General features: G+C 45.0%; 1 protein-coding gene across 1 annotated transcript; it reads left to right on the top strand.

The window, feature by feature from the left end:
• Nucleotides 1-295: 295 nt before the first annotated feature.
• Nucleotides 296-17,255, top strand: YPEL1 (yippee like 1). The gene is made up of 5 exons (XM_066603506.1): nt 296-445; nt 5,705-5,983; nt 8,462-8,505; nt 10,898-11,006; nt 12,665-17,255. Exons 2-5 carry the CDS (start codon nt 5,867-5,869, stop codon nt 12,752-12,754), a joined length of 360 nt encoding a protein of 119 aa, XP_066459603.1. The 5' UTR covers nt 296-445; nt 5,705-5,866; the 3' UTR covers nt 12,755-17,255.
• Nucleotides 17,256-19,779: the final 2,524 nt, after the last annotated feature.

The following is a 19,779-nucleotide window of genomic DNA, read 5'->3' as shown; positions in this document are numbered from 1 at the left end:
ATCTGTATGAAGCAACGCTGTCATTCCAGACCACGCCCCCTCACCTAGTCACCTCCCCAACCGCAACCAAAACATCCTTTGTCTCGGAGCAGCTTCCGCTCGCCATTGGTCCATGCTGACAAGGCCTGAGTGCTGATTGGCTATGACGCACAAGGTTTCTGGCGATGATTGGCTGATTCTCTCTTCCAGCCCTGGGCTTCTGAATGGTTGGTTCTTGACTTGGTGACGGTAGAAAGTATGTCTCTTCTGATTGGTTCTTACCGACTGTGTTTTTACGTAGGCTCCCCCCCTTCTCTCTAAACCGCCGTTGATCGGTTTCCAGTCAGAAACAAAACAAAAGCGGCGGGAGGAGGTGGTGGCGGCGGCGGGGAGTGAAGGCCGCCCGGAGAATGAGCGACGTAGACCCTGCTGAAGCTGTAAGAGAAGAGGGCGCAGGAAGCAACGAGTAAGGACGGGAAATGTGGGGGAGAGGGGACACCATTGTGTCTGAGGACAGAGAAGTGTCTGTGAGGGACGTCATGGCCACCTCAGCGGCTGCGTGGCGGGAGAGGAGGACACAATGTAGTCAGAGGGAGCAGAACACGGACGGACGGGGATCTCCTCACGTCATGTGACTGGATCACTTCTGTCCAGGATCCACCTGCTGTGTACCTGATCCTGGTGGTCCTGTGCCCCCCCCCCCCCCCCTACTGACCGGGCACAGACACCTCACAGGGGGCGCTATGGTCGGGGGTCCCAGGTGTCCCCAACACGACAAACACGCAATTGTCCCCCCTGTCTCTCGCAGCTGTCCCTCGTGAACTGCCCTCCTGTCCCTCGCAAACTGTCCCGCTGTCCCTTGCAACGGTCCCTCTCAAGCTGCCTCTCGCAAGCTGCCCCGCTGTCCCTTGCAATGGTCCCTCGCAAGCTGCCCTGCTGCCCCTCGCAACTGCCCCCTGTCTGTGGTGTAAGGGGCGGCAGTGCCAGCCGGGGCCACCTGGCTACATGTCTGCTGGGGATAGTGTGTGTGTTGTGTTGCGTCTCTCTGTCGCCCTTTGTGTGTGTTGTGTTGCGTCTCTCTGTCGCCCTTTGTGTGTGTTGTGTTGCGTCTCTCTGTCGCCCTTTGTGTGTGTTGTGTTGCGTCTCTCTGTCGCCCTTTGTGTGTGTTGTGTTGCGTCTCTCTGTCGCCCTTTGTGTGTGTTGTGTTGCGTCGTTTTGTCGCCCTCTGTGTGTGTTGTGTTGCGTCGTTTTGTCGCCCTCTGTGTGTGTTGTGTTGCGTCGTTTTGTCGCCCTCTGTGTGTGTTGTGTTGCGTCGTTTTGTCGCCCTCTGTGTGTGTTGTGTTGCGTCGTTTTGTCGCCCTCTGTGTGTGTTGTGTTGCGTCGTTTTGTCGCCCTCTGTGTGTGTTGTGTTGCGTCGTTTTGTCGCCCTCTGTGTGTGTTGTGTTGCGTCGTTTTGTCGCCCTCTGTGTGTGTTGTGTTGCGTCGTTTTGTCGCCCTCTGTGTGTGTTGTGTTGCGTCGTTTTGTCGCCCTCTGTGTGTGTTGTGTTGCGTCGTTTTGTCGCCCTCTGTGTGTGTTGTGTTGCGTCTCTGTCGCCCTCTGTGTGTGTTGTGTTGCGTCTCTGTCGCCCTCTGTGTGTGTTGTGTTGCGTCGCTCTGTCGCCCTCTGTGTGTGTTGTGTTGCGTCGCTCTGTCGCCCTCTGTGTGTGTTGTGTTGCGTCGCTCTGTCGCCCTCTGTGTGTGTTGTGTTGCGTCGCTCTGTCGCCCTCTGTGTGTGTTGTGTTGCGTCGCTCTGTCGCCCTCTGTGTGTGTTGTGTTGCGTCGCTCTGTCGCCCTCTGTGTGTGTTGTGTTGCGTCGCTCTGTCGCCCTCTGTGTGTGTTGTGTTGCGTCGCTCTGTCGCCCTCTGTGTGTGTTGTGTTGCGTCGCTCTGTCGCCCTCTGTGTGTGTTGTGTTGCGTCGCTCTGTCGCCCTCTGTGTGTGTTGTGTTGCGTCGCTCTGTCGCCCTCTGTGTGTGTTGTGTTGCGTCGCTCTGTCGCCCTCTGTGTGTGTTGTGTTGCGTCGCTCTGTCGCCCTTTGTGTGTGTTGTGTTGCGTCGCTCTGTCGCCCTTTGTGTGTGTTGTGTTGCGTCGCTCTGTCGCCCTTTGTGTGTGTTGTGTTGCGTCGCTCTGTCGCCCTTTGTGTGTGTTGTGTTCCTCCGTGTTTTCCCTCCAGTTGCGGTCTGCTTGTCTTGTTACTTGGTTGCTCTGTGCCCAGCCGGTTAGAGCAGTGGGGCCGGCGTGTGAGATGTGTCCCACTAGTCGTACCACAATGTCCTGACCATGTCTTTTGTCTTCCTGCTCTTCTCCCTGGCATCGCCCCCTCCGGCTCCACAGTATATTCGGCCCCTGGAGGGGTATTCTGGGCTAATTCCCCCGCGCTGCCCCTTTCTATTTATAGCCTCAGCCATGGGCGGTCCCGGCTCCTCTGCTCCACATGTCTTGGTTATTGTACAGTAAGACAAAGGCCTCCTGCCGGCCCCCGCAGTGGTTGTCCGGTGTGAGCGGCTCCTTTGTGTCGGCCACCTTGTGTTTGTCCGTAATCCTGTGCTGGTGGAAACAATGTAAATAGAGCAGATCCGTTTAAGCTTCTGTCACATCCAATGGGGTTTAAGCAATCTCCAGCGTGGCTTCTGTAATGCGCCAATCTCTTTACTGACTGCTTTGTATTATTAGACCTAACAATAAAAATAGCTAATTCAGTGACTGCATGCGGGTAATTTAGGAGAGGACAAGACTCCTTTGTTCTTGTGGTTCCCCGGCTCTTGGTGTGGGGATGTCCTCAGCCATGTGCCTTACTTCTTTGTTTGGAAGTAAATGGTGATGACGTCATCGGATGACGCTGGAGTGAGATACATGACAGGCTGCAGCAGCCATCCATGGTCTGTATATGATGTACATACAGCGCTGTTGGCTGTAGATGACGACACAAGTTGGGGGGCAGCTGAGAGGCCCCCTGCTATCCCTGCCTGCTGTTGTAGTGTTGGCGGATGTGTTTAATATTACTCTCTACCGCCACATAGACCTCAGCGAGACCCTCTGTGTGGCATGATGTGGAGGAGTGCATTGTGTGTACTTGTGGAGCTGAGAGTAAACAGTGATCGCTCCTGACTACTGGTGAGGCGGAGCCTGCCCTGTGTGCGCGTCACTTTAGGGGTGGATGGGGGGTGTTTCTGATAACACATCTCTGACTACATGCTTTGTTTATGTAGGCAGGTGTTTTTCAGCTGCAGCATTGATTGGCTTATTTTCATTACCTGGTTCCCGTGACCGTGTGATCTGTTTACCATCCTGCTGATTGTTGTTTATTCCACAAAAATACATTTTGGGACGCATAATGAGAATACTGGGTGCATAAATATATGTATAGCAGCTGCTTTAGTCCCTTACTGATTGCGTTACTATCCTGGTTATTCTTCATATTTCTTTTCTACATGCTATAGAGACGGCCCTGCAGCTGCTATTTGGCAATTGGGGGGGGGGGGGGTGTCTCGCCTTATCTTGCATTCAGATAGCCTGTGTGAACCTGCATAATGATATGATGACCTCCTCTTATACAGGAAGGCGTACGATTTGCCATTGTATTTCCTTCCCCCTTTGCATCGGCTGTACAGTGTGAGTTCTGCAAGACCCAGTTACTCCTCCTGCAGACTACTTCTTGTGATCTGGGATGCTTCTGCCGGGTCGATCTATGTTTTCATGCAGCTACTATTTTAAGGCATAATACCCTTCCATGCTTCAGTATAGGTGGCTGTTAAAGGATTAAAATAGAGGTTCACCTCTGGACACCTGTTTACAGTATATGTATGACGTTAACATAAAATGTGACTAAATTCCTAAATAAGTAAACTGCACCACTGATCTTGAGTTACATTTCTAAGAGCCAAGAATTCACAATTTTTCAGACTTCAAATCTGAAATCTCCCAACAGGAAGGTGGTGGTGGTAAATGGGGGCAGGGGGGGGGGATGAATTATATTTTTTCTTTTGAAATCCATCTGTCCATGTAAAAAAAAATAAATAAATAAAATGGACTGTGTTTGCCTCTCCTGACTCCCCCGTGTCCGATCTCTGCCAAGTTGCAGTCAGTCTATGTACGGGACGTCACAGGCTACTGCAGCCAATTACAAACCTCAGTGTTCGAGCTCTGTGATTGGCTGCAAGAACCTGTGGCGTCCCCTAAACAAGCTGCCCGGAGCCTGTCTACACCGACCTACTGCTAGGATAGGAGCTGTAGTGAGCCAGGAGAGGTATTTATTTTACTCATAGCACATACATATTCTGTAGCGCTGTACATCACTTTATTATTGGGTTTTGTCACCATTGAGGCTCATGAACTAAATTCACCTATTAGTATCTTTTTGGAGTGTAGGAGGAAAAACACGCATAAATGGGGAAAACATGCAAACTTAATGTACATGATGTTCCTGGTCAGGCTTGAACCCCTGCAGACCCGAGGTGACAGTACTAGCCATAGTGTGTCCCTATACAGTCTAGTCATGTTAGAACTGATTGGACAGTGTGTAGGGACTCCCTCACCTGGTAACACCCACTTGTCAAGTTATTCATAGTTTTGCATGAGAAATAACAGGAAAGGCACAAGGCGAAGTTTGCAGACAAGGCTCCCCCACAACTGGGTGCTGACAGGTTCTCTTTAGCAGTGGGATATTGGTGGTTTGTCCTCCTGGTATACATCTTTTTCTTGGAAGTTGCTTTTCATCAGATTACGATCTCGCCACGGACAGTGATGCACAATTGGCGCTTTATAAGTAAAAGTAGTAACAAAGTTTGCCAGGATGATGATTACATCAGTCGGTTCTGCTGCACATTTCACTCCCATGTGCTGCTTTATATTTCCACTTTTAATGCGATTAGTACAAGCTTTACAGAATTATACACCAATTGTACCTCGTTAGGAAAGTAGAATGTGAGCATTCAAAGTGGGAGTAGAAAAAAGTAATGGCCTTTCTTTTTTAGCCAGTCCTTGATTACCTGAGGTCATTACAATTTCCTTATTGAGTCATTGCCATAATATAGACAATGTTCTCTGCCTCAGTTCAGCAGGAGTAGATTATATATCACCCCCCCCCCCCCCCCTCCTGTAAAGGTGGCTGCAGCGCTGCTTTCTGCATGGACAATAATACACATGCTATATTTACCTCTCTATACTTAGATCACACACACGGATTCGGTTTGCTGTGCTTGCAAGTTGTTTGTTTAGGTGTCAGCTTGCTGACCACTGACAGAAGAAAGCAGTAAAGCCTGTGCAACCGTTTACATCTATTGTTTGCACAAAATGCCATTGACCACTCCGGACCCTCGGCTGCAGAATACCTCTATCTGCTGGATTCATTACATCTCTGCTTTAGATAGGAAGATGATTCAGCTTGATTCACCCTAGACACAATTACCAAACTTCATGACGAGCCCTTACCTTACAGTCAGCGCTGGGCATGGAGCTCCACACTTGGACAAGGCAGAGAAGAAATGTTTCCGTAGGTGTTACAGGGTCTAGTGACTTGGCAAAGCAGAAGTCTTCATGTGCGCCCACTGCTACCCCAACCGACTCTGCTACCCCAACTTCTGACTCTGACCAATGTTACCATACAGCGTTAGCTTAGAGTTGGGTCTGTTCTCAGATGTCTTGATGTTGCCTTCTAACTTTTTTTTTCTTTCTCCTTTTCGCTCCACAGGTTGACTTTCTCCTTTGGCATCTGTGTGGGAAGTGCCACACACTCCCCAAACCAACAACGGCTTTTGCTTGCATTTTCCAGTGTTTCTTTTGTCAGAGAGTGCAGCAAAGTTGTAATTCTTCCAGTGCCAGCCCCGAGCTGAGTGAGGAACCACCGACAGACATGGTAAAAATGACAAAGTCCAAAACTTTCCAGGCTTATCTGCCAAACTGTCACAGAACCTACAGCTGTATTCACTGCAGAGCACATCTAGCCAATCATGATGAGTTGATATCCAAGGTAAGCTGTCATTGTGTTTCCTAACACTTTACCGCATATGCTTTAGAAAAAATCTGATCAAATCTTAAGACCGTTTTAGGTGACTGCAACAAAAGTTAGGAGTCAGCAATGACCTGCTAGACCTACAGAACTTTGTTGATTAGTGAGTGATGCACATACCCCCTGTGATGCACCCTCTGCTGGCAGGAAGCTACACATGGAAAGCCTGTAGTTGGCTGCTCTATGTAGTAGCTTCCTTCACTGGCCTCTGCTAATAGGAACACACACTGCTGTTATAGATCAATAGAGATGTCTAATCACTGTGTTCCTTCTCTGCCTGGCAGGATCAGTCAGCGGCAGGATGGAAGTCACCAATTGCCTATCTTGGTTGCCATGGTGTATTTTCTAATTCTCATGGTGACCAGGCCATTGGATAGTCTTACTTGAAGACAAGTGGCCTTTCTCAATTAATGTCTGTGGAGATGGAATCGTTTTGGGTTTTTTTTGGTATCTTTCATGGACTATAATGAAGAATGACCTTGCTGCTTCTCACAGCATTTAAGTTACATAGTAAATGTGGCTTTACACATTAGTGCAAAGTTGGTCAAAAAGACAGTTGCAACCAAAACAAATTATTCGTCCGGTGACATTTTAACAGCAAACTATTGTTTTTACCAATCAATGCCGGTCTTCATCTGGAGGGAAGTTGGCTATGTTTACAATATCTATTCGCTAGTTGGTAGTTCATGAATGATCTTTCCATGAAAGAACATTCATGCTTCGCTCAGTGTCACGGAGCATTTACTATCAGTTTGAATGACTATAATGGCCAATACAGAAGAAATAATGTGTATGGCTGCATCAGCATAATGTGTGGTGTTCAACCATCAACCTACTTCTATCTAGTGTGTACGGTCAATTTTAGTATGGTTGATAAAAAGATGTCCATGAAGTTTAAACCAGGAGATGGCAGCGGGTGTGGATGATCAGTAGGAGTTCCAGCAGTCTGAGCCCCCATTACTCCAACTTTTATTGCTTCTCAGTACATATGTGTTTCTGTTGAGCAATTGCAAGGAATCCACAACAAGCTTTCCCACCCATAATAAATAAGAGCTGGGGAGATGCGGGTGGCAGGGAAATGGATGGTGGATTGGAAAAGGTTAATGGTAGGTCTCATGAAGACGACCCCTGTCCATATTCTCTATAAGGGCATATAGATGTCATGAAGGGGTGGGGCTCGCATTCAGAAAGGGGTTGTCTACGGAAGGAACTCTTAGTAATAAGGAAAATACTTTTAAAAAGTATCTTACTAAGTTTTATGCTGGGGAATACTGCAATTTGTGTCTTGAAGATCAGCTGATGGACGCGAATCCTGAGCGGTTCATGCCTGTTGAATAACTACTGATGACCTATCAAGAGGAATTGTAATATGCCCGAATACCCCTTTAATGACTAAGGCTGCCCAAGCTGGTGGCAATAAATAGATTTCCTGCTGCGTACACGGCGAGGTACTCCTCCTCCAGCAGGCCTGCCGCGTACACGGCGAGGTACTCCTCCTCCAGCAGGCCTGCCGCGTACACGGCGAGGTCCTCCTCCTCCAGCAGGCCTGCCGCGTACACGGCGAGGTTCTCCTCCTCCAGCAGGCCTGCCGCGTACACGGCGAGGTCCTCCTCCTCCAGCAGGCCTGCCGCGTACACGGCGAGGTCCTCCTCCTCCAGCAGGCCTGCCGCGTACACGGCGAGGTCCTCCTCCTCCAGCAGGCCTGCCGCGTACACGGCGAGGTCCTCCTCCTCCAGCAGGCCTGCCGCGTACACGGCGAGGTTCTCCTCCTCCAGCAGGCCTGCCGCGTACACGGCGAGGTTCTCCTCCTCCAGCAGGCCTGCCGCGTACACGGCGAGGTCCTCCTCCTCCAGCAGGCCTGCCGCGTACACGGCGAGGTCCTCCTCCTCCAGCAGGCCTGCCGCGTACACGGCGAGGTCCTCCTCCTCCAGCAGGCCTGCCGCGTACACGGCGAGGTCCTCCTCCTCCAGCAGGCCTGCCGCGTACACGGCGAGGTCCTCCTCCTCCAGCAGGCCTGCCGCGTACACGGCGAGGTCCTCCTCCTCCAGCAGGCCTGCGAGCATTTTATTGCTTTTCAGGAGCTTTTTTTGGCACCCATTTCCTGTTTATTTACCAATAAAACATTTAGCTAAAGTCATTTTGTATTTCTGCTAATCTTCACTTTTTAAGCTCCTTCATCTGTTCTGAGAAAGTTGAATGTCTTTATTTCATTAAAATCAGCTCTATTACTTCATTATGTTCAGTGTACTAGGAAGTGGTTAGAAGCAGGAAGGAGCCTTAACAATAGTGAAGAAGAACATGTCTTTTCACCAAAGCCACTCTGATACAGTGTTTCCCCTGCACAAATCAATGCCAGAAATGTCCATTAGTAGATATTCATGTATTGTGTCCGTTCTGGCATAATGACCCATCTTGAGGATTTTTTTTTCTCCCCTACAGTCATTTCAGGGAAGTCAAGGGCGAGCCTACCTCTTCAACTCTGTGTGAGTATGTCCACAACCTTCTTGCTTTCTAAGATTTTCTCTGTCCTGTCTAGTCACCTGCATTGCCAGGCCTCTATATTTATCACCCCACTCCGGTATATGTACCCTTGGACCAGCCCAGCTTGTTTCCTATGGGTGATGAGGCTAGACGTTTTTTATGTATTTTTCTCTTTGGAGAGCATGGGACGTGTTTGACAATATATCTATGCGTTCTCTCATTAGTATCATACCTTTTATCAATGCAGAACGATCTCTGCACTTGGTTGATAAAGCAGTCTCCCACCTTGCATTACAAATTGCATTCGGATCACACCTAGCGGGGGCTATTTTGGGCTGGAGTGCAAAGCTCTTCTCAGTCGGGTCATTTCCTTATTTATGATCTTGAGAGGAGCTCTTCAAGCTGTGTGCTATAAATAGGTTACGTGAGCGAGAAGTCTGCGCTGCGGTCGGGCCCGTCTAGAGAGCACCTGGCGTAGATCGCATCTGCTGAGAATGTTTGTAGGCTCTACGAGCAGGAAATTCTAGAGGCCTCGTCACCCGCTTGTTCCATGTAACTTACACAGTCAGATTAGGAAAGTATCTGAAATGCTTGCAGTATTCGCTTCTGCTTGCCAAGATTTGCTGCTTTGGAATCTGACTAAGCTTTACCCCTCTGTCCTTAAGCAGATAGAAGTGGCTAGCGTGCATTAACCCCTTGTAGGTCTTAATGTGCGCATTCCTCGAGCGCTGCTGTACAGTTATTCTATCCATACTCTGCACCTTACAGGAATCTACTCTTCTTGGAGGCGGCATAGAAATATAATGCTTGTTCTTCACAACGTTCAGAAGTCTCCTGTTTGGGAAATTGGATGACAACCCCTATGAGTACGTTGCTGTTAGAGCCTGTCATCCATCACCTGTCAGCAATGCTAGGAAACTGTAAACATGACTTCAGATCGAAGCTACCTAGGGACTTGGCAATCCAGATTTTCAGGGGTTCCTTTTTTTATCTTAGGAATTAATATATAATGCTTAGACAAAACCATAGCCAAAAGGTTTTATTTATATTTTTTTTTTATGTGAAATAAGAGTTCTAGAAAATGTTTGCACAACTTTTAAAGTATTTTCCAGTTGAAGTCAATGAGGAAAAAACTCAGAGAAATCGTTCAAAAAAAAAGATTGGACTAATGTCACTCCTGGGTCTGCTCCACACAGGTGTAGGCGTATCTACACACACATTCGTGCGATGGGTGTTGTGTTTGCGTGAATCTGTGCATATGTTACTGTAACGTTTTGTGCGCACACAACACACATCGTGCTCCCATTGATTTCATTGGGCAATTAAGTTTAATTGGTTTAATGCGCTATTTTTGTGCATGAACATAAACACGCTGCACAAAATGCGTTCATGTGAACCAACCTATTGAACTCAATGGGTTCTATTTATTATGCGCACAGATTTTGCAGGCGTAATATACAGCACAAATGCGTTTGTGTGAATAAGCCCTTACGGTGTATTCACACAGGCAGTTTTGAGCATGCGAGGGAAAATAACCTGTTCATTAAAATAGGTAAATTTTTTTTTTTTTTTTTTTTTCTTGGACCGATAGTCTAAAAAAAATCGCTGCAAATCCTATCGAATATTTTCAAAAAGCGCCTCACAATCACATGTCATACAATTTGCATTGTGCAATGTGTTTTTAACACAAGTTAGTATGGAGACTACATGGGAAAAAGAAACAGGAAGTGTAGATCAAAGAAAAAAATGCACAAAAACTTCTTTTTTTCATTCGTGTGAGAATAAAAGGAAAATCACATGGAGAAAATGGGACGTTCTTCACCGGCCAAAATCCCATTCGCCCATGTGAATACAGCCCTATGTATTTGGCATCTGGAGGTTACCTCCAGAAAGAATTGGCCTCGGGGTGTCCCTCTATTGAAGTTGATAGGCCTGAATAACTTCTCCATTAGGCGGTGTTGCCTTGAAGTAAAACATTGCAATGTAAAGCCTTTATTCTTGGCCATTTATACCCACAGCCCTATTTAGTCCAGTTGCAACAGTTTTTTTTTTAATTGAAAATGGTCACTAAAAATATATTACCACACAGCCAAATTTCCAACGATTCAGATTAATTTCTGCCCCAGATCTGCGGTGTGTGAACCCCTAAATGTTCGGACAGATGGAAAGCTGACATTGTTTTGGGTTCCGTAGCGACTGTTGCTGGCATCCAGAGATGCCACTCTGCGCCTGTGATAAGCTATGGCCTGAGGAGGAGGCCGTAGCTCCTGGCATAATGTATATAATACTGCAGATTTGTTCTTTGGTGTTATATAAAGGGATCTTAAGATTTTCTAATGCTATTATTTTTTTTGAGAATCTCCGGGCTGACGATCTTCTGCTTTTCTCCTACAGGGTAAATGTCGGCTGTGGTCCAGCAGAAGAGCGGGTCCTTTTAACCGGGTTGCATGCCGTGGCGGATATATACTGTGAGAACTGTAAAACCACACTTGGCTGGAAATATGTGAGTAGTTAATACAGAACTTGGGCACAAAACTGCTTCTGATTCTTCAGGTTTTGGGAAATATTTTCATAAATGTCCTTTATGAGACTTGTCTATTTCTACAACTTTACAGAATAAACTAAGAATGTTAATAATATTTCAGTATTTGCTGACACAGTATTAGATCTACATTTGCATCTTGATGAGAAAACTACATTTTCGTGGTGGAACTCATTTTTAAGACCGTACAATCTAATTTCTTTTATTGTCCAGTGGATTATTGAGTGGCCGTTCCCTGTTAAATCAACTGTACTTGTTATTTAGAGTAACGTGTCCTATAAAATGGATGCTTGCACTATATGAATACCATATTTATTCTAACCCTGGATAAGACTCTGAAATTAATGAAGATCTGTTTGTTCTCCAGAAACAGCGCCACTGGTGCCCATGGGCTGTGTCTGGGATTGCAGCTTGGTCACTTACACATAAAGGGGAATGAGTTGTAACAACATATAAAGTCAATGGGTGAAAGTGGTGCTGTGTGGGGAAAAGAACCCTGACCCTTTTTATTCCCCCCAATAATGGACAGCCTCTTAGGAAATGTACATGTGATCTACTATGTAACTTACTAGGGGCTGTCCTATGGATACCGCAACCTAAAGCACTGGAGTTTGCCTCGCCAGCCACAGTTTGGTCTTGTTCTCTGAAATTTATGTTTAAAAACTGTCTCACTTTACCCCTTCACTTGCCTCCTGGACCCAGTAGTATGGTAAAATAGGCACACAGGGAGTCAATGTTGTTGCTAAACCACAGATTGGTACAATCGTAGAAAGGCCTGTGCAGCACAAGGCCCTTTTACACAGGCCAATCATTTGTTTCCAATAGTTGCCCCCTGTAAACAAACCAGTGATCAGACCAAATACAACCCAAGCGTTGGTTTGGTGGTTAGTCGCATCCTTTTTATGTGTACATAAAGGGTCATTTGTCAGCGGTACATCTTCCTGTGTAAACTATGCGCTGCTGACAAAAATGGGAACAAGCGGCCAGAAGAACGATCCTGTGACTGTTCGCTCTTTAACAATAGTCCCGTGTAAATCAGTGCAAATATATGTGCTGTATCATCGATCGGCACTTGTCAAGGGCAATTTGTCCTCCTGTATAAAAGGACCCTTATAATCTTTCAGTCAAAGCTGCTTTCCCGTCGGCATCTCGCCAGTGAGAAGGCACTAAACTAATGCCCCTTTTAGACGAGCCGATTCGCACTGGAACGAGCGACGTCGACGCTGACTAATTCCCATTTGCTCAGCCTGTTTAGACAGGCAGATGATGGTTGAGAATCGCTCACTTCTCATTCAGTGGTTCACATTCCTACGAGACCTACTGAGCGGGGAGGGTTTATACACAACAATAAGTGCAGCGGGCAACCATGATTTTTAGGCCTGCTGAATATGAACAAAATTCTGCATGATTCTCGTTCGGTTGTTGGCTCGCATTTAAATCGAGTGATTATCCTTCACTTTTGCTCATTTGAAAGTGTTTTTTTTTGTTTTTTTTTATTTATTTTTTTTTATACTGATAATCATTACGTAGCATAAGAATTGGAGATTCTAGTAGTACATTTCTGTAACTACATTTTCTATATGGCTTCTTTATTAATTCCGTTTCCTTGTTTCCCACAGGAACATGCCTTTGAAAGCAGTCAGAAATACAAGGAAGGAAAGTTTATCATTGAACTGGCTCACATGATAAAAGACAATGGCTGGGAGTGAGTCCCGTCAGCCGCTCTTGGTCAGGTTGCGTCTCTTTAAAACCTTAATTACAGGCAATGTAAAAACTGAACTGTGGATTTTGTTTTAGAGCAACCGATTAAAATACTGAACTTTTACGGAAAAAAAGTAACCTCATGGATTGGTAGAGTAGCGTATGGACACGTTGTGGCTGGACTTGAATATCCACATGTCCTTGAAGGTTCCTTCTCCCTTTTTCTTATCCTCCCTCCTACGTAAGCGTATTCTTGTGTGTGATCAGCTGTTATCTGTTGCTGCTGTAACACACCGGAATAAATCCTCCCCATCCTCCAAGTTGTAAACTTACATGTCCTTGAGACCTGTGTTGGCTTGCAGTTCTGTTTTTGTGCATGCCTATATTCTCTGTTTTATCCCCCCCTACACATCACGGCATCCTAGTTCCAAAGCGGAAGAAAGGAGTATGCATCGGATAAGAATCTGAAAGGAAACGACAACCCACGACCTTACAAGACTTGGCATGGATCTTGCCATGTGAGGTGGTCCGTGTCTTGGGACTGAAGCCACCGTGAATGACAAGATGTTTTTCAAAGCCTTCAGTGCATGTTCAATACTTCAAACTCCGTGCTGCTGTTAGGGGAGCTTCTCCAAAGTGCAGAGACGTGCCGGCTTCCAGTGATGTTACTTTTGGTTTACACGTATTTAGGAATTCCCAAGGATGGGGAAAGGTGAAGGAGAAAACCAGCTAATCTGATATTTCCTGCCCTAAAGATTATTTGCTCCAGACTAATTAACGTTTCAGACACCCTGTGCAAAGAAAAACCGAGTTGATGTCGCGGTGGAACAGCTGTTGCAGGCCTCGTGGGAGTAAGGTGGTTTGCAGAGACAGTCTTTTTGTATAGCTGGTGCTGCCGACATCCCAATTTGGTTATGGCTGGTCCATACACCATTCGTTTAATGCACTGGATAAAGAGGGCATTTGAAATGTTTAGGCGTGCTCCCGCTTTTTTGCACATTCACAATGTAGGGAATCTTTCTGGTGTAAAGGCCCTTCTTGTTTGTATAGTATATTCCCCATTTTTGTGTAGTTTTTAGGTAATTTAAGCCTTGGGGTGTGGGTGGTTTGCTGGTTGAATCTCTCCCAAAGTTTATTGCATCTTATGTTGTTCAGGTTCATTCTTATTACAGAAATATCCAAGTAAATGTTACCGACTTACATGTTACATTGCACAGTGCGGCTGCTGTGGAGGGAAGAAGGAAATTGTGAACAGACTGAGCCTAACCTTCCACCATTCCCTGTGTACGGCATGTGTCCCGGGGGGGCTGCTTTTTATTTTTTTTATTTTTTATTTTTTTAATTATATATTTTTTTTCATTATAACAATCATACCGCACATTTCTTTTCTGCCCCTTTTTTACAGGCCTCTACGAGACGAGGCATGGACATGTGCTTGAAATGTATTTGCTCTGTGCTTTTGTGATTGATGTGGGCTTTGCGTTGCCATAGCTTTTTTTCCTCCCCCCTTAAATGAGTGAAATGTAATATTCTATCAGTTGCACATAACCTATTTGGAAATGAATTAATGTATTCATGAGCCTTCAGAGGACTGGGGGATACAACCAGTTTTTGGCTCTTACCGGACCATTTTATTTTTCTAGAAAACACTACCACTACTGTGAGCACTTTGAATCAAATGCTACTATGAAAATCCATGCAATAGCAATGCTACTACCCCCCCCCCCCCCCCTTCAAAACATATTCTATGTAATGCTAACTCTCAGTGTAATAACTGATGCAATGCTGCTGCTTAACGCGTTATCTAGAACTAGGCTGAACTGCACTTTATGCTTCTCGTCAATTTCAGCTACTGCTTTCAGTACGTTTCTAGAAGGTAGATTACTGCTACAGCGTACAGATAGAAAACCTATTTCTTCAGTGCATTCTTCACATACAGACGTCATTCTTAGCTGTGTGAGCTGGATCATCCTATAGTTGGAAATCTACCTTCTCTGTAAGTTTTATCAAACCTTCGCTGGCACTGAAAGGGGTTTTCGAAACAGGTGCCTGCATTAAAGTTAAAAGGAACATGTTCTATAAGGGTTAGGATTCCCCATAGCATCGGCCAATCAGCCGAGACGCGGCCGGGTTGCGGCTATGAGCCCCCTTGCTATCCTGCAGCTAGCAAATAATTCTAAACTGGTTGTTCGTTGCATCACATGGATGTAACGATGTACAGCCAGTTTACAATTGATACATTTGCTAGCAGCACTAATCTGCAGGATGATGGAGCTTGTGGCCCACCAGCCACCTCTCAGCTGTGCGGTGACCGCTATATGCAACCCTACCATAAATGAATCCTTCAGCTGAATTTCGGTAATTTGGTTATGGTATATCCGCTCACAGAGGTAATGGTGCAGCAGATGGGGAGTCATTTCTATTCCCAAACTCTGCTACACTGTTACCGCTGCTTGTGAATCTACTCGAAGGAAGTGATGCCGCATGTAAGCGAAATTCCTAGAGTCAAAACATTTACTATATCCCTTTTCTATTTTGCTATGCACTTTGCTATGTATCCATTGAACATGTGCGCAAAGAAGTAATGCACAGTTCAAAGTGATTATTGGCCTCCAAATTTCTATTAATATATTATTTAATTATTCTAATGATTAAATAATATGATGAAAATAAATAAACAGACGCCATGAGAAGCCTGTTCTTGCCTCATGAACAAAGCTCCCACCAATCGTTAGTGGCTCCCGGTTGTGGCTACGGTTATATATAGATATATAGGACAGTCTGGTTACTGCTCCTGATTTGTCTTTTTGTTTTACAGCAGTTTGCATAAAACTTGAAAAAAAATGTTTAAAATAAAAATTTTTCCATCTAACCAATTTTTGTATATAATATTCTGGATACTATTTAAGAGTTTTGTGTTTAGGGTAAGGTTTCCTCCCTCCAAAAATCCTTTTTTTTTTTTTTTTATGATTTTTCTAGCTACTTAACACATTTCTGTATGTGTGCGCGTGTATGTGTGTTTTTTTCTTTTTTATAAAGTGTTTTTTTTTTTTTTTTAATAAGTTGTTTGGAAAACCATTAGGATTCATTACATTTTTGTGTTCCAGTCCTAAAAGTGTCCCTGTATCCTGATGGCAGGATAGCGATGGCTTTGCCATGCCTACTTCTGGGTACAAAGTGATTATAAGGGGGGGCGCCTTGTACTTGATCACGCACTGTTCTACACGTCCCAATGACAGTGAAGAAGTTGAATAGTACTTGATGTGACTTTTACTTGATCCACTGCTGAGCCAGGTTGTGCCCAGCAGAGATGAGTCCACCCATGCCTGATGTGACTTTTGGGATTTAATTTTGATAGAAACTAGAGATACTTGCATTGGGGTGGTTTCACACACAGCATTTATGGGGAAAATAGCACATTTTTAGCGGCTAAAAACGTGGTAAACAGTGCGTTTTTGTTTTTGCCTGCTTGCTGTGCGTTTTTTGAGTCTATGCCATTCTTTTTAGAGAACTTAAAAAAGTGTGACTAAAGAAATCACCACCCAAAAGAGCCCGTTAAAAAGAAACTCCCTTTCTCTTAAGAATCCAGCTATATTGTGTTCTTTTTGGGGCGTAAGACACCACATGAAGGACGCCTTGTAGTGCTTTTTCTTTTCTTCCCAGAGGGAACTGTTATCTAAGAGTCAGAAGAATGGACTTCATTATGTCTCCGCTCTTCCTGGGTCTGTTCTGAGCATGCCCAGATAAAACTGCTAGAATACTTGTACACACCATCTATAGAGGACGCCGGATGCGGTGGCTACCACCTAAGTCATGTGGATCACCGCCCATATGAAGAGATGGTCTGCCTCTCGTTTCATGTCCGCTGATTGGCCACTTGATATTTTTCCCATCTAGGTCCATAGTTCATTGTGAAGTGTACTTATTTTGCTTTCTTCTATGTGCGACTATTTTTCTAATCTAACAGAGGGAGGGAAATACAAGAATTTGCAAGTACTTTCCAACATTTGCTTCATATTTGAACGTTCTGCAAGTCCGTCGCGTCCCATGCCCCCGAGAGTTACATGTCTATATTCAGCATTACTTATCCCAACAGTGAAAGAACTAAAGAATTGTCAACTGTGAAATTCTCCCCCCAGGTTGGTTCCCCCAGTAAATAACGGTTTAAGCAGACCTAAGCTTTATTCACTGTGCATATTGTTAACTTGGACCACTGCAGTGTTGGAAGCCTGCTGAGCAGAGCTTCTCGATGTTCATCCCTGAAGACCACCTATACTGAGCTAGGATTTACAGAGTCACTGTTATGGATGGGACATGCTGCCACACAATGTGATGCCTAGTGCCGACACCTCACTCACTATTTTACACCATTTACACAGATTTTTTTTTTTTTTTGTTGAGATGTCATAGCTTTGCTGTTATGTCCTAGCTATATTGTACAACACTTGTGTGATTTGTTTCACGTTGTTGTATACAATTTGAGGTATCACAATAAAAGGCTTTAATCAGCATCAGTCTCATATCTTTTCCTTCCATACACAGGACACTCGATGCAGATTTAGTAAGGATGTTTTGTCGGCTCTCCCAGAATGTCATTTTATGTCAAATAGTCGCTAAAAATAACAATTATCAATCATATTTTCTTAGTGTTGTTCTTGCAGTTATTCTTTTTGATGTATGAAAAAAATGAACTGATTGCCACCATCCCCTTTTGTTCGCACTGCGCATGCCTCAGAGACAGTGTCGTTCTGCATAGGGACATACATTATAGATGGGGCGTTGCCAACCTCCTTTATCAATATATTCATAGAAGGAATAGCATAGGCCCGCTCGTAGCTGTATACAAAATGTACGTAATATACACTGGTCACGTTCTTAGAGACACCGGCCCTTTTACAATTGGAGCTTCCTTGTATGGAAATTAGAGACGTGACCCCGCAGTGCAATAGTAAAATCAAGGGAGCTAGTTTTTGCATGGATCAGTTTCAATGTAAATCCACATTTGAATGGGAAAGCTAATCTGAGCTTCTACAAATGAGTTCAGTTGGCGCTGGGTTCAAGGTGATAATGGCCACATGGTTTTCCAAGTAAAACTACAATTTGTTGCAAAACTGCAACCATTAACAATCAAAAACCAGCACACAGATTTAGGCTAATTTTGCATGGGCGAGCGCGGTATTGGGCCGTGAATGTGCTCTTGCCCCGCGGATGTGAGGCATTTTTGTGTGAATAACGCCTACCATCACTTCTGGGCAGTTGCAGTCCCACGGCGTACCTTTTAGCTACGGCAGAGGATCAGCAAGTGATTCTCAGTGTTTTCAATGAGAAACCTCGCATGCACATCACACACCAGGCAATGCTTTCGACGGCCGCTTGGAAAACCAAGGAGGGAACGCCCAACGATAGGACAAACCACATTTGTTATCTTAGAGCTTGGGGAGCTGGTTGTACAGGGATTCTACAACTTGGGGAAAACCCCTTTAAGGGCTAATGCTTAGTTTGATGGGAAGCATCCCAGGCACTAGTTGAGCGATTCCCCTGACCCACATGCACAAGCTGTACCTTACATCCCAGGCTTTTCCTTGTCTGTGAGGAGATAAACGGCACAGGAATTTGACATTGAAATCCATTGTGATCGTACGGCGGTATATTTGTTTTCCTTATTACAGTACTTGCTGGAACATAATCTACGTCCATGACGAACACCTCTGTCTGTACTGCTGTCATTCAAGGATGAACACCGGAAGCAGCCAGTCTACATCGGACCGGCGTGTATGTTCTTGTAAACACAAAGTACTGCAAGCATCAGGAACTGGCGCTCCCATGACAATGAAAAAGCACAGGGTTATGATGTTTAACTGAATATGATCAGGAAAGAAGGTTTTCAGTGCTGTAGCTAATCATCATATAAGGAACACTAGATCTAAGGCTGCATGCACCCGGCCTGTTATATAGGGGCAGAGACGGATGTCCCATACTGTACTTCCTTATAGCAGAGGAAGCACAGTGGGAATCTGTGAGAATTAATAACTAATACCTCGTATTTATCATTAACGTGCAGTGTGGCTTTGAAGCCTGGGTGAGCCTGGGGTGCCAGTGTGGTTCACCTATGCAGTGCATGGCAGCCCACTGGATTGAAATATGGTGTCACTAATAAATTGCAAGCCTGCATGGTTCACTACACATATCATGTGGCCTGATACCCTGTATATGCTTTTTTTGTACAAGAAAAGTACTAAGCAGCCTTCCCAGTATAAGGAAGGTGTGTGAGTGGTTGTTCATTAGTACTTTGCACCTGTGCGGTTGCTCCTCCATATAACAGTTTGGCTGTCTGCATGCTTGGGATGTGGTGTTTCTACCTGCCCTCTCGTATCAGTATATCAGTAAGTACATGACCGCTTTGTGGGGGAGGGGGGGGGGGTTGTTTTTTTTTGTCTATATTTTCCTTTTCTGTCAATATAACAGCATTAAAAATTTGATGGGGTTTTTCAAAAATGTCTATAATGACATGTCAGTCAAAGAAATCAAGCTCGATCGGTGGGCATGCAGCCACATAGATTGCCACTCGTTCCAAGTAAAAACCCTCAAGGTCAATGGAGTACGACAACACATGCACAGCCACTTCACCCATGATATTACTATTTTCTATACTGGTCAGACTTCCGAGAGCTGGATCAACCAATCATATGTTTATCACAAGCCTAATTGATGACGGTTTACTTCTTCATTGCAGTGACCTTGGTGAGGGGAGAGTTATTGCAATATTTAAGTACTAAAAATCAAATCCATTTTATATATATTACAGTTATGTATTATGTATTGATTCAAATAGTAAACGCACTGGCAACTAACATTATAATCTTTAAGCTTGATAATAATAATCGGCTCGCAAGAGAAAAAAAATCTAATAACCAAATTTAAAAGATTTTGTAAAAGAAACATTGCGTGGCGCCTTTGGTCCTCGAAAGCCTATAGTCATGCTGGTCACGGCCGTAGCTAATGAGGAAAGGGATCTGCATTGCTCAGGATGCCC

Source organism: Eleutherodactylus coqui, chromosome 5, assembly GCF_035609145.1.
Source record: "Eleutherodactylus coqui strain aEleCoq1 chromosome 5, aEleCoq1.hap1, whole genome shotgun sequence".
Taxonomy (NCBI): domain Eukaryota; kingdom Metazoa; phylum Chordata; class Amphibia; order Anura; family Eleutherodactylidae; genus Eleutherodactylus; species Eleutherodactylus coqui.
The sequence above is the reverse complement of the archived record's forward strand: the minus strand, read 5'-3'. Positions and strand labels throughout refer to the sequence as shown.

Excerpts from the sequence above, each read along its gene's own strand:
- YPEL1 (XM_066603506.1), top strand. The coding sequence starts at position 5,867 with ATGGTAAAAATGACAAAGTCCAAAACTTTCCAGGCTTATCTGCCAAAC. Across the intron at positions 8,506-10,897 it reads GCCTACCTCTTCAACTCTGT|GGTAAATGTCGGCTGTGGTC; the intron begins GTGAGTATGTCC and ends TTTCTCCTACAG. Across the intron at positions 11,007-12,664 it reads CCACACTTGGCTGGAAATAT|GAACATGCCTTTGAAAGCAG; the intron begins GTGAGTAGTTAA and ends TGTTTCCCACAG.